The sequence below is a fragment of the Dermacentor albipictus genome, chromosome 2 (assembly GCF_038994185.2).
Source record: "Dermacentor albipictus isolate Rhodes 1998 colony chromosome 2, USDA_Dalb.pri_finalv2, whole genome shotgun sequence".
Lineage (NCBI taxonomy): Eukaryota > Metazoa > Arthropoda > Arachnida > Ixodida > Ixodidae > Dermacentor > Dermacentor albipictus.
In genome coordinates, this window is record NC_091822.1 from 157,675,147 (window position 1) to 157,689,010 (window position 13,864).

The 13,864-nt window shown below is 46.6% G+C and overlaps 3 protein-coding genes across 6 annotated transcripts in view; 2 read left to right on the forward strand and 1 right to left on the reverse strand.

Moving 5' to 3' along the window:
• The window catches only part of LOC139056178 (uncharacterized), a 254,910-nt gene that overhangs the window by 126,753 nt on the left and 114,293 nt on the right, over positions 1-13,864 (forward strand). The gene's annotated exons all lie outside the window — the stretch shown is intronic.
• LOC139056176 (uncharacterized) lies at positions 1,740-4,678 on the forward strand. Its single transcript, XM_070534163.1, has 4 exons — positions 1,740-2,033; positions 2,625-2,771; positions 3,038-3,112; positions 3,377-4,678. The coding sequence occupies exons 1-4, from the start codon at positions 1,832-1,834 to the stop codon at positions 4,486-4,488; spliced, it is 1,536 nt and encodes a 511-aa protein (XP_070390264.1). The 5' UTR covers positions 1,740-1,831; the 3' UTR covers positions 4,489-4,678.
• Positions 3,670-9,524, reverse strand: LOC135904070 (uncharacterized). 2 transcript variants are annotated; one of them, XM_070534165.1, is made up of 5 exons: positions 9,108-9,524; positions 8,387-8,502; positions 7,756-7,958; positions 6,300-6,406; positions 3,670-5,153 (listed from the first exon to the last, which is right to left on the reverse strand). In XM_070534165.1, exons 1-5 carry the CDS (start codon positions 9,449-9,451, stop codon positions 5,036-5,038), a joined length of 888 nt encoding a protein of 295 aa, XP_070390266.1. In that variant the 5' UTR covers positions 9,452-9,524; the 3' UTR covers positions 3,670-5,035. The 2 variants fall into 2 exon arrangements, with proteins under 2 accessions (XP_070390266.1, XP_070390265.1); XM_070534164.1 differs by having other exon boundaries at positions 6,292-6,406.

A 13,864-nucleotide genomic window follows, 5' to 3' on the forward strand; every position in this document is an offset into this window, starting at 1 on the left:
GATATGATGGCGGCGAAATTGCGAATGAAGCGTCTGAAATAGGAAGACAGACCGATGAAATTGCGCAATTCCTTGACGAATGTTGGCTTAGGGAATTCAGCGATGGCCCGAGGTTTCGCTCGATCGGGGACAATTCCATCCTTAAATACGACATAACCTAGAATTGTCAGCTGCCGAGAAGCAAATCAGCAGTTCTTGAGGTTTAGTGGTAGCCATGCGTTTGTTAAACACGTTAAAACAGACTGGAGCCGTTGAAGGTGCGTGATAGAGTCAGGAGCAAAAACAACAACGTTGTCAAGATAGCACAAGCACGTGTGGTGCTTCAAGCGGCGCAGAACTGTGTTCATCATGCGCTCAAACATTGCGGGTGCATTACAGAATCCAAAAGGCATTAGGTTAGTTTCGTATAAGCCGTCGCGTGTGACAGAATCTGTATTCGGCCGATCGGCGTCTGCCATGGGTGCTTGCGAATGCCCTGGGCGCCAATCTATGAATGAAAAGAATTCTGTGCCTTGTAGACTGTCAATAGCGTCGTGGTTGCCGTACCACAGGCTTGCGACGTCTTTGAGATAAAACGAGACATTCTGTAGTTTCAATGGGTCGTCCCACTTATTGTGGCCGCTCACCTTTTCGAACGTCACCCGACCAATCTTGCACATCGTGGTCATCTGTTTCGCTAAAGAAGGGAGCGTCGCGCTGGGCAGTGCGCCCGTTACGAAAACTGCGGGGATTGGGCCACGGCCTGCTGGGTGGTTTCGTCAGCCATTGTCGGGGGCAGTTGGTATTGGTAGCGTCAGACTTCGAAGTTCCATCTATATCTAGTGCTACTGGTGGTGGCATATATACATACAAATAGACATACACATGCCACATACACGCTCTTCTAAGCTTTCCCCTTATCCCCTCCGCCTCTTCCACGTGACCACCTTGCCGCAGTTCGCACACATACTTTTTTCAGATTTTGGCACTCAAAGTGCTAACGAAATGAAGAGAAGAACTCGCAGAACACAGACATACGCGTACCCTTCGGCAGACAAGAAGTGGACCGACGCAGAATCAACAAGTCTGCAGATGTTCCGCACCATTCCGCGAGTGCATAACGACAACACCGTCACGTTTAGGAGCAAATGCTGATAAGGATTGATTTTCCGAGACGCAGAGCTCACAACGTGGGTGCATACAACCTCACTGACGAAATTTAATCGCTTCAAGAGGAGTCAGAGCCGGCGCTCTGAAGTAAAACAAAAAAAAAGAAGTCTGTAGTGTCAGAGTCGCAAGCTCAGGCGCACTCAACCGCAGAAAACACGGATGCGCCTTCACGGTCTTCTGTTGTGAGGTCTGTACAGGTCGCTCCACTACTGAGCTAGGTCGCCTGGACGACAGCCTGCTTTGGGATCCGACGAAACGCGGCAAACACGTCTGCTCCGTAAGCTCTCGCGGTCGTCTGGAACACCGTCTAGACGTCATAGCCCATTCGTAAAACAACCGCCTTTGCAAAGTGCAGCGGTTACAACGGCAAAGAACGGGCTCGATTGTTTTCTCTTTTACACAGCCACTCACAAGGGACGCTGCAGGCCGTTCCTGCGCCCAGAGCCACGCGCATAATTTTTTTCATACACGCTCTGCCGATGCCTAAAGCCCCTCAATCCGCCTTTTGCGACGCCGAACTGCGCATGCGCAGTGCCCTAGCGGCTGAGGAGCGAAGCGATTTGGCAGGCGCTAGAGCAGACGGCGGACGGCCGGGGCAGGCGCTGCGATTCTCAGCTGCGCTATTCTCGCTGCCGCGCGCACGGCACGCCTTCCTAACATATTGACATCGAAATTTGGCGCGATGCCAATGTCGTGTGTCGCGTACGGCTGCAGTTCACGTGACAGTCCCAGCAGGACAGTGCGGTTTTTCCAATTTCCGTCGGTAAAACGAGATCGACAGCGCCGTGAAGCCTGGATTAGGGCTGTGAAGCGGCAAGATGCGCAAGGGCGTCCATGGCAGCCGTCAGCAGCATCTCGACTCTGCGGGAAGCACTTTGTGACAGGTATGCATCCACATACGTAGTTCTCTGTTTTTGTCGTTACTGACTCATACGAATAATCTCGAGAAAGACGCAAATGTGTTTGAGCTAGCGAAACAAACGATCTCTTGCTCGCGCGAGCCGGCCGAGTGAAACGCGGTGCTTTATTTTTTTTTTAATTCTTTTTTGTCGTCATCACTGTGCGGCCGCCGCGTTGTGCTTTACTTTGTTTTTTTGCTGTCATCTCTGTGCGGCCGCCGCTAGAACGCCGTCTTTAGCAACTTTACACCGTGCACACTTTTACTACTTCATAAGCGTTCAGCGAGTGCTCGTGATGTCGGCGTAGTTATCTGTTGGAGCCAAGCGCGCCTGCACTGCCGGGCAGATTTGGAAACGGCGTGCACTGTTTAAGTAGCTGATGGTGCTAGTTAGCAATCGCTGCTATTTGTCGTTTCATCATTCTTGTCGACACCGAGTATAGTAATATTTCTTGAAGAAAGCTTATGTTCGTTTAGCGAATAGCGATGTAGTACGGTTTGTACTATGGCTCATTTTCCCGTGCTGCGCTTTCTGGAGTCGAGTGGCGCGTCTTATTGTGTAACGGACACATTCCAGGGGCACCTTCACTGTCACCCAGACATCCGGACTTCATACCGACGCTGTTCGTGTATACAGACCAGTTCAGAAAGAAGGACGCGGTCGACCGCCATGTTCGTACCGCGGCGCGTTCCAAGAGGAAAACAGGCGCTCCACCAACAGCAGGTATCACCGGTTCCGGGCATACTGGCCATTTTCTGGCATTTTTTAGGTGTACATATACTTTATGTGGGTAAAACACGTATGCAAACTGACATTCTGTTGGCCTCCCCATTGCCTGTGTATGTACGCCAAGCACTATGGCACACTATAAAGGAATATATGCAGTGGTGAAACGTGATATTTGCCCTAAGAACTACACTTCATGCCCTATCCGAGTCATGCGTTTTTGTGTGTACTCATACTATTTTATTACTCACTTTACATCACAGGTACAGAGGTTTCAGGTCAAGGAGGAACTTGTAAAGGTCTCAGTGATGGGGAACCAGACACGTCCTGTGTTCAGGGTGAGCAGTGGCTTTTGAACTAATGGCAAGCACACTGTCACATTATGCAGCTGGAAATGTTTTCTGAGGCTCACCTTATGTTGCTCATTGCGAGTCTTGCACGTTTGCGACATATGAATTATCCATAATTTGCTTTCAGGTGACCAGGTCATTAGAGTAGTGCACTCCGCACAAAGTGCGAATGCTCAGAGTAAATGTCAGTGTTCAATGAATTGTGTCTAAAGCAATAGCGTCACTTTATTGCATTTGTTGATGCAAATGCAGGTGCAGACTCTTCATTCGACGAGGAAGGAGCAGCTGATGCACTCTTGCTGCTTGCAACATCCCCAATGCTCACTGAGCCACAGGAGGTCCTAGAGCCAACGCCCTTAAGCAGAGAGGAGAACACTGACCACCTATTAACTGAAAATGTGGCATTACAACGGAAAGTCAGGGATCTAGAACTGCAATGCAGAAAGCTAAAACGCTGCACGTTTTCTGTGGATACTATTCACAAATCGTCTTTTAAGTTTTATACAGGACTGCAAAGTAAGGAACAGTTTGAAGCACTCTTTAAGCACATTGAAAAAAATGCAGAACGCATGGTTTATTGGGATGGAGGAAAAACACAAGCAAAGGAAAGACAGCTCTCCAAGCGCGAAGAACTTTTCATGGTGCTGTATAGGCTCAGGACTGGTGTTTGTGCCAAGGAAGTGGCTCGAATCTTTGGAATTTCTCAGTCATGCCTTAGTCGCATCTTTTGTACATGGGTAATTTTTCTCGATAAAGAGCTCTCAGCATTGACAAGGTTTCCCACATTAGCAGAGATCAAAAGGCACATGCCAATGGCATTCAGTGACTTCTCAAACACTAGAGTCATCCTTGATTGCACAGAGGTGAGAATCCAAAGACCTTCAAAACTACAGGCACAGAGGCATACTTTCTCCTCGTACAAGCATTATAACACGTTTAAAGCACTTGTTGGGGTAACACCAGATGGCTACGTTTCATTTGTGCCAGATTTGTGGGGTGGGCATGTTAGTGATAGCGAAGTTGTCGAAAAATCGGGCCTACTGGGTTTATTAGATGCGGGGGACGGTGTGATGGTCGACAAAGGCTTTAGGTTGGAGGGCGTTTTTCCACCATCTATTCAAATCCACATGCCACCATTTAAAATGGGGAACCAATTGTCAGCTAGTGACGTGATTGCCACCCGAAAAATAGCTGGCGCTAGGATCCATGTTGAGCGAGTCATAAGACGTATCAAAGAATTTCATTTTTTAGACAAACCACTGCCAATCAACATGCTCGACATTATTGACAGCATTTTTAGGACTTGCGCCTTTTTGTGCAATTTTCTACAGCCAATCATTTCAATCAATAATGAGAACAAGTAGCCAGCTCGCACATCTCTACTTCAAATGAGCCTCCTTTACCATGCTTATGACCAGAAGAGACCAGACTGTGTAACAACAGTGTACTCTCATACTATATCACGTGTACTTACGACGACGCTGTCTACTGTGCTACCTTCTGAGGAAATTTGTATTTTCCATCTCTAAATAAATGATACTGCTTTTTCAGTTATCTTCCATGTACACTGCACATTTATTTTGTTATGTCTATAGACGTAACGGCTATAGTTATCACCAATGCTACACAATTTGCTTAGGCCATGCTATTTCTTTTCATTTTGCCATAGAAAACAAAATACTTCGAAACAGTTTAGCCGAGCTACGAGCCGAGTTTGAAGCTTTTAAGCGCACGGCAAACAACAGCACATCACAGCAACCCATACAAATTGCGGACCACACTTCCAAATCACCACCACAAACATCACTGCAACAAAGTACCGCCTCCAGCACTCATTCGTTAACGCTGCAACAGTTAGCACAAAACATGCAACTAATGTTCGCAGAGCTACACAAACACCACACAATTCTTTTAAACATTGAGGCAGTTAGCCGACCAATCCGCTCCATGTGCCAGGTTGGATTTGCGGCCTGTCCAATCGTTGACTCGAGAACAACTGCTCTGCTGTCCACCGAGAGGGCCTGTATAGCTGCAAAAAAAACAGTATTGTTAATTTATAGGTTTAGAATCCGTTTTACAAGTCGTACAGCAAGCATTACATTGTATTAAAGCAATGAGAAGTAGCATGACGTCAACAAAGCATCACTTGTCATGGCAATGTTGAGCTATTTGGTGGGGATTCATCGTGGAAGGAAGTAAGGGGTGCAAACATGGACACAAGAGAACCAGACAACACAAACACTGCAGATAGGAGCTAAGTGTACTAGAAATGAAGCTTAAAATGAGAGAAAGTTCAGCTAGTTGGTAGCGAATCGCACTAAAAGAAAGTAACGCATGCAAACATGGATACAAGAGAACCAAACTAAGTAAATGCCATGTTGTCTAGTTCTCTTGTTGGTGTTTGCACGCCTTACTTTCTTTTATGTTGAATCACTTGTCAGAAACTTAATACCATTAGGTTAGCTTTTATTTACTCCTACAAAGAAACCCCTACAGGCCTACTCAAAGAGGCTAAAGTACTTAGGTTGTGTCAAATGACACAACTGCATATTGCAACGATTAAAATGTAGGTAGATACTAATCTCCTACAAAATTGTACAGCTTACTTTCACAGTGACATAAGAATTTTTCTGCAGCTTGTAACTTGCATGTGCTCATTATGTTTTATTTTTTTTTCGCTAATTATGCTGGTCAACATAGCTAAATCGTAGAGTTGGTTCAGTATTGCAAGTATTTAAACATGCCTAAAAACAAGAGCAAGACAAATGTGCATGCTTTCAATTCCATGCTCTGCTAAAACACAGTCAACATATATATATGACAAATGCCGTGCATGAATCCAGGTGATGGACTCATGCTAAAGGAACATCCATTATACATTCACACAGTGCTTCACAAACATGCCATAGATGAAGCAGATATGTTTGAGGACCCTGTGGGTGCTCACACACATCGAGTTATGCGACAGCCCTGTAAAAGTTAAGAAATGACAAGACACTAAGTCTAAAAGTGACTGCTGCATTATCTGCTGCTCAGTGGGATACTTGTGAAGGTGATGCCCAGAGACATAGGTGGGCATTCTTATATAAATGAGACAGCCTCAGAATGACACGTGCCAAGACAAAAAGTTGCGAAAAAAGTAATAAACAAGAAGTGGACTTTCTTACCATCAAACCTCTCTTGTATGAGTCTTTGACAGGTCTCACTGTGGATGTCTTCAATGTCTGGGACCAGTGGAGTGTCTGAAGCTTCTGGTGCCACTTCACTGGGACTGTGTTCATCCTGGAATATAGTGCTTTACATTAGACAGCGCAGATAACATGCAAATGTTAGCTTAGTGACTACCTTGAATAGTAGTGCAGCTTGAAATATACGAAGCAGCATAGTAAAGATTTGAGGATTTTGTAAACAGGTCTTTGACAGCATCATATTGCGCCAGTGGTGAGAAGCGCAACAAAATAGGTTCAGATTGTGGTCTCATACCTGGCATGCCTTATTGCGCATGGTTGTTAAACAAGCAAACTCAGTATTGTACTTCTGAATCATTTTTCACATTTTATTTATTCGTACTCTAAATGCCTTCTTTCAGGGTGAGCAAAGAACAGTTTTGAAAGTAAGCAAACTACAAGCTTACTAGCATTAGAAAATAAAAAAAAACATTCAGATGCAGTGACATGAACTCGTGCTAACATGTGCTGTAAATCAAGAGCAAATGTAAATATGAAAGTGCAATAATGTGCATGTTGCAGAAGGGGATAGAAAAAACTCAAGCCATACGTAGAGGTAAACAGTAATCAATGCACATCAGATATGCCAACGCAAGATTTAAAATTCTTTAAAATTAGGTTCAGCAGCTCTGTGTAGAGAAGTTATTCCATTCAGCTATAAAGCATGGTATGAAAAATCAAGGGACACTTAATACACGTAACTAAGGAAACTATGTACAGATAATTTAATAAGACTTGCCCAGCATGCTATACTCACATGCTTTGCTGCATAAGTTGCAGGTGATTGGACAGTCTCGCATGATAATTATGTGAATCACATGTGGCTATAAGAATTTATGAAGCAGGCACTGGGGGGTTCATCACCGACTTGATACCTACAGTATTACAGGAGGCGTCAAAGGTCTTGTCATTTGTAAAGGCACACAGCATTTGAAAGCCCTTAAATGTATCACACTTTGGAATTCACAGTCCCTTACTGCTGTCATGGACAAGACAAGCTATATAATGGAAGTTGAACAGATGTTTGTGTCAGTTTAACAGTGTGTATGTGCATGAATGCTCTCGCATTATTTCAGTCATCACGAGATAGGTTCTGCCAGAATTTTTAAAATAACTTTGGCTTTAAAGAGGTTTAGTTGCCTCAATTAACCAAGACTTACATCACAGGTTTGCTGCATCATCTCATTGCTAAGCTTGCAGATTGTTTAGTGAGATATAAAAAAGAAAGTCACCGTATATAAACACTACTGACATTAGTGTTATACTGATGCAAACTGTACTTCGCATAAAAGCACAGTAAAAGGGGCTCTCAAACTGTTCCTCTCTGTCGTCACATGCTGATGGAACACTGCTAACTCTTATTTTAACAGATCACAAGCATGCAGAGTTAAGTGTAGCACTTACAAGTGATTCTCCTGAGTTTTCTTTGCTCATATAACGGAGAAGCAGGCAGTTTGCTGCCACCTTTTCGAGATCGGCAGCAAGCAGAGATGGGTCACTCGGTGAGAGCCCTGGCAGTGGATCAAACCGCCGCCTTTTCGCACCTTCATGTTTCCTTGTGTGAAAAGTGATGTCTTGCAGAGGCAGAGGTGGCTCATGCTTTTTGACTGAAAAAAAAAGTTTTGTTTGTACAAGTACAATAACGAAATTTTAAGTGCTTCCTGTGATGTTTAGCCAACGACCACATCCATTGTAAGAAAATTAAATGTTGCAGTTTGGGATTATTTTTTCTCTATGCAGGTCTTGTAGTTAAGAATTTATGAAGCGACACCAATATGTGTTCTTAATTAAAACCAGTAGCCTATATTTGTCCACATACCAATACTCATGTACGCTGTAAACAATGTAGCTGTGTGAATGAGTTGATATTCAACAGCTGCTACCACGAATGCAAACTTTACAACACGTTAAATGGTCAACACGGTGCCACAAAGAACCGTTTGCAGAAAGGGGCCGGAAGTGTGATCACAGATTTTTTAGGCACTTTTGCCGCCTCCTATGTTAACTAATGCTTGCTAAGTAGTAGCATTCTTACCTTGGGCAGGAACAATCCAAGCACATGGAACTTCCGTGCACGTTGCCGCATCCTTTTGCGCCAAGTGAATGGCATGAAGGATTAACCCAACAAAATGTTGGCATGTGCCGCTCAGGCTGCAAGAATAAAATGGAAGAGGAGATGAGTTTTCATGCTCAACAAGTATTCATCAAGGAAAAGATGGGATCAAGTGTTTATGAATTCGAAAGAACGGGTTTAAGTTCACGTCACTCAACGTGAAATACATGCGCCAATCTCAGACATGAGCCGCACACCACCACTCGCGCGTTGGCCTTGTAACACCATGTGCACACATTAACAGCATCATTGAACGATGCGATGCGGCTTGTCAGACAGCTATGCCGGCACGAAGTTAGGTACAACTAGCGGTTTTACAGTAAACAGCCAAACTTGGAAGTCATTCTCGTTATAATCCAAGGCTGTGTACGGTCGCAGACAAGTGCAAATTGGTATGCTGCACGACCGTGTCGATCGGTATACATGCAAATGCGCAAAAACAAGAACTCCCCGCTTTCTTCATTTACAGTATGTCTATTTTTTCAACATTTAAGCAACCGTACCTTTATATAAGCAAACAGCTAGCCCAAAACGGCAGGGCCGGTATAGTTATGAATTCCAAAATTTAACCCATCAGACTTAAATGTCCAGCACGCGGTTCATGCAGGTCGCGCTCCAGATGTAGAATAGAAAGCTTGCTCACCCTGCGGGGCAGAGGCAATGACCAGCCAGGATGGAGCCCGACGCCTTGGAAATCGCGGCGTGCACGATGTAATAGCCGCCTTTCATTGACGGTAGGCAGATACTACGCAAAAGTCCGCACGTGGATTCTGCTGACACGTCGTTGTACATGACGTTGCGCACGTATCCTTCTTCTTGGAACATCGTTCCTTTCATTTGCTGTCGCGCGAAGCGCGCTCCGCTCGACACCATGTGTTCTTCGAGCTGCGCTTCCGTGGGTATTTTGACGTTACCGAAGCGCTTTTTCCAGCCGTTCGTCACGCTGAAGAAACCTCCAGGTACAAAGCAGTCACCAGCGGGCTCCATGGCTAGCGGACGGCGACAAACTGTGCGCACACGTTGTTGCGGTTTTCACTCACACGCTGCTTGCTTGCACACGTGTCTCGCGTGCGGCGGCTGTCTGTCGCGGCGAGAGCGACGCCTGCCAAATCGTTTCTCGTGGCCACCGCACAGTGGCGCCACAATGCATCGCAAAAGGCGGATTTTCCAAAAGTAGCGCCATTCTTAGATCTTTCCGCCACCCCGCTCACCCAGGCGCTGCCTCCTCCACTCCTCCTGTCGCCCCAGCCTCCTCCGCTCCCCCATTGGCCAATCTGTGTCACGTGAAAGTAGGCCCCGCGCTTTTGTATATTTTTTTCTTTCCGGCGCAGAGCAGGCGCCGCGCTTTTGTATATCTTTTCTTTCCAGCGCGCTGCGACCCCCATTCTTGGGCCTGCGCGACGTAAGTACGGCAGGCGGTTTGAAGGAGCGCGGTAGTTTTATACAATGTGTTAGGGCCGAGTGCTTAATTGCGATGCCGTGCTGCTGCGCCTACGGTTGCCACAACAGACCCAGTGACGGCAAAAAGCTTTTTGCTTTACCATCCGCCGGGCGCAACGCAAAACGAAGAAAAGTGTGGATTCACAAGATCGGGCGGGCTGACTTCGAGCAGGTGGCAAAGAACGCGCGGCTATGTGAAGTGCCACGGCTCCTCCAACCTCTTCTTTTGACGCCCGTGTCAAAACTGGCCCGTGTCCAGTGCATTGGGGGTGCGTTAAAGAACCCCAGCTGGAAAAAAATTAATCCGGAGCCCCCATTATGGCGTGCCTTATGAGATCGTGGTGTTGGGATGTAAAACCCAAGAATCAACTTTTTTTCTGTCGTGTGTGCCTTGACTGCTCCAGTTAACGCAACACTGCTTCCTTGTGAAAACTTACAACGCAAAAGAATACAGACGCACGTAGTATACAGAGATAAAATTAGCACTTCAACAAAAGTGTTGCTGGTGCCAATGAGGGGAGGGGGATAATTATTTTCTGAACCTCTTTCCAGTTGTCTCATCAAGTTCCTTCATTTTTTTCTATCAAATTCTAACCATTTGCACTGTAATAAATAAATAACGATTTCATATGCTAGTACGTTGTTCAAATTATCTATACCGCCTATGTGTGAAAACGTTGCTCATGGCCACCACAACCTGTGCATGAGCTACGTACATCTGTAAAAGGCGCGGAACAGAAACGGCCCTGCTGCCAGGCATTGCTGACCGCAGACAGTCGGAATCTCTCACGCGCCGGCCGAACAAAAGCATCCTGCAGGTACGTAAATTAACCTACGAAACCACGTGCACATACTTTCACGCTGTCAAAACTTGAAACTCTGGTAATTACTCGCGTGTCTGAGCACACCGCGTGCTTGTGTCGTGTTTCAGCAACACGAACTTTCAACGTGCGCGCGCTTTACTCCTTAAATACGCCTTGAATAATGGCGCTTTTCTCTATTTCTTCCGCAAATCCGACACGACATTCTTAAGGCCAGTTACCGACTGACAAAGCAAGATCTAGATTGAAAAAACTGCTCCGCAGGACTCGAATGAACTTTTCCGCGGATTTCCTCCCGTAGCGTGTTAGCCGTCGTCTGCTACGGCAGGCCCACCACCGGCGGCGCCACCGTCGAGGCCGCGCCGAGCGGAGGAGGAGGGAAGTGAATGGCGCTACTTTGGGAGATTGAGGGGCTTTACCGGTGCCTGGTGTTTGATCCGCACCGATGGCACCGGCTGTTGGAATCTCAGCGCTGCCACCAGCTGTCGGAACCTCAGTGCTGACATTCGTTGTTGCAACCGGACCGTTGGCGCCCGTTGTTGCAAATGGGTCGCAAGCCCCAAGGGTAGCGTTGGCCTGGCGGCCTGGGGCACACTGGAAGCATCCGAAGGTCCCAGCAAAGCATGAGGCGACTGCTAACAGAACAACTTGTTTATTCTAGCATCGCAAAGAGCGGGCGGTCAGGTCGACCGAAGTAGAGAGACGGGAGAGCATGTTACTCAACAGAAGAAATCGGAGCCTCTCTCCTGGCGTCCGGGGGCAGCTGCTCTTATACTCTTGGCGTCGCGGGCAAGAAGGAAGGTCATGGGACGACACCACGTGACAGCGGCGACGGACGGACTGAGAGACACGTTGGGACAAGGAGGTGACGCATCAGACGGGCCGGCGCCGGTCAGACCTCCTCGCTTCACACTGGGGGAGCTCCTCTCCCCGGCTGCCGCGCTTTGACAAGCGTGGGCACACACACACACACGCACACACAAAGACACGTGGCACTGAACATGCCGGGACGCGCTCGGCGGGGATGCGTCGCGGCCGCTCCGAACGGGCCAAAATGTCCGCCGCTTTGAACGAAGCCCCGGCGTCCGTTGAATTCGCGCCGGCTACACCGCGCGTCATAGGCGAAACGTAACACTGGAAAGCAGCGCCGCCACGTGGTATCGAACCGCACTACTACGACGCGTCAAGCCGAAAGCCTGCCGGAAAGCGTGCGTGAAAGCGCCTCGAAAGCGGCAATAGGAGAAACACTTGCCTCAAAAGGTATTAAACAGTCCTAATGCACAACGGAGTTCGTGCGGCCTCCAAGAGCAAACAACTCACAGAGGATTCGGCGTCATGAGTCAAGATTAGCATGACATTTGTGAGTAATGAAACACAACATTTCCTCTTTAGAATTGCATTTCTGCCTCGACTATACAAGGTCGCCGACGGTATTGTCTAGTTGAGGCTGTCGTTTGTGTACAGAACTGCACCACGAACAACAATCAACAGCACAACTGTACCGTTAGATGATGCGCAAGGGCAGTTTAATATTTGTGAGAAAGCACGGTTGGGGAGAGAGAGGTGACTGCTGCTTCCGCGGGCGCACGGTGTTATTTACAAGCAAGGAAATGTCGAGAGCGGTTGATTCGAGGTCACGTCTTCCCTTTTCCTTTTTTGTGGAGATTATATATAAGCGGATATATGGGTCCGACGTTGCACGCAACTCAGCGCCGACATTTCCAGCATGACGAAAACCGAAATATCTAACTTAAGGATGTTTTGCGGTCGTTTCAGGAAGTAAAGAAGCTGCATTAGCATATCGTAACGCGGCCCATCTTTTATTAAGGAAACCAAACAAGTGTGGACGCTGCCCATCCACCCCCAACACCCACGCCCCTCCCCACCTTTCTTTTCTTCTACGCCTTGTAAACCAAAACATAACATAAACAATCAACGGGAATTACGTGAAACAGAGGCCTAACTAACTTTTCGCTGTAGTTTCTCGCCTATAGGTTGACTCGTCTCAAAGGTAAAAAAGAATGCCATAAATATAAGCAAACACACACAAAACAAAAGGCCGGGAAAAACATGCGGGAGAGGGCAAGCGGTTGTATTACAAAGTCAAATCTGGCGTAACGCGACGTTAATTGCACTCGATGTTACTAGCAGAAGACCCCGATGCTTTCGGAAAGCACAAATTTCTTCTGCAACAGAAGAAAACTCCGTGTTCGAAATTTAACAAAGCTTTGCCGGCAGCATGATAACCGCCAGCTGCGCCCACGACAAGCATTGGCGCAGCTGTTCTTGTCGAAGACAAAGGGGTGTTTGCGTTGGTGGAGAGGAGGCGAAACGAGAAAACGTCTGGCAACATACGCGAAGCTTACGTAGTCACAAAAACAAATGTTACATTGCAGAGGCTGCTTGGCGATTAGCGCTGCTTTCTTTCTCTTTTTTTTCCTCACGCAAGTGAAAAGGCTGCCACAAAAGTAGCGGGAAAAACAAGACATTGCTGGGGCTGATGCGAGTCCCGCTCAAAATTTCAACGATGGGGAAGTGTTGAAGTTACTAAACCATGCGGGATTGTGAAGCAAACACCCCGTTTTAGTAAAAAAAAAACTTTCCTGCGGGTTAACGTGGCTTGATTACAGAATGCCATGCGCTGTCCGGACATGCATTCTGTAAGTTTAGTATAGATAATTGAGTTGTTGATGAAATGTGCGAGTCGGTGCATAACAACCTGTGAAAGTTGTTACCAGGGTGAGAGCGGGGCCACAAGCCAACTGTACTGGCGCTATGATTAGTGCCGTGGAATCAGAGGGCGAAAAATAAATAAATTCGGCTTTGAATTAGTTATTAAGAGGAAACTTTAGCTCGGGTGCTCCTATCTAAATACATGTAAAAGGAGGATTCGTTTCTCTCGGCAACCACTGCGCCAAATTTGATGAGGTCTGTTGCATTTAAAAGAAAAGCTTAATATCCAGTGACTGTTGATTTCGAATTTTTGAGTTAGGTCGTCAATTTTTTATTAAATATTGGCAAAAATTGAAAATTTTCAGAAAGCCAAACTTTCAAGTTTACAACTCTGCAACTCAACAACGAAAAAGGACAATACAATTCTGTGAATTGCATCTAATAGTACATCTAAAGCGGACAAAAT

What these genes read in the sequence shown, in the direction of transcription:
- LOC135904070 (XM_070534164.1), bottom strand. Translation starts at nt 9,451, where the DNA reads ATGGAGCCCGCTGGTGACTGCTTTGTACCTGGAGGTTTCTTCAGCGTG. An exon ending in CATTGCCTCTGCCCCGCAGG is followed by an intron (nt 8,503 to 9,107) that starts GTGAGCAAGCTT and finishes TTATTCTTGCAG; the next exon opens with CCTGAGCGGCACATGCCAAC. An exon ending in AAAACTCAGGAGAATCACTT is followed by an intron (nt 6,407 to 7,755) that starts GTAAGTGCTACA and finishes ACTATATTCCAG; the next exon opens with GATGAACACAGTCCCAGTGA.
- LOC139056176 (XM_070534163.1), top strand. Translation starts at nt 1,832, where the DNA reads ATGCCAATGTCGTGTGTCGCGTACGGCTGCAGTTCACGTGACAGTCCC. An exon ending in CGGGAAGCACTTTGTGACAG is followed by an intron (nt 2,034 to 2,624) that starts GTATGCATCCAC and finishes GACACATTCCAG; the next exon opens with GGGCACCTTCACTGTCACCC. An exon ending in AGGCGCTCCACCAACAGCAG is followed by an intron (nt 2,772 to 3,037) that starts GTATCACCGGTT and finishes TTTACATCACAG; the next exon opens with GTACAGAGGTTTCAGGTCAA.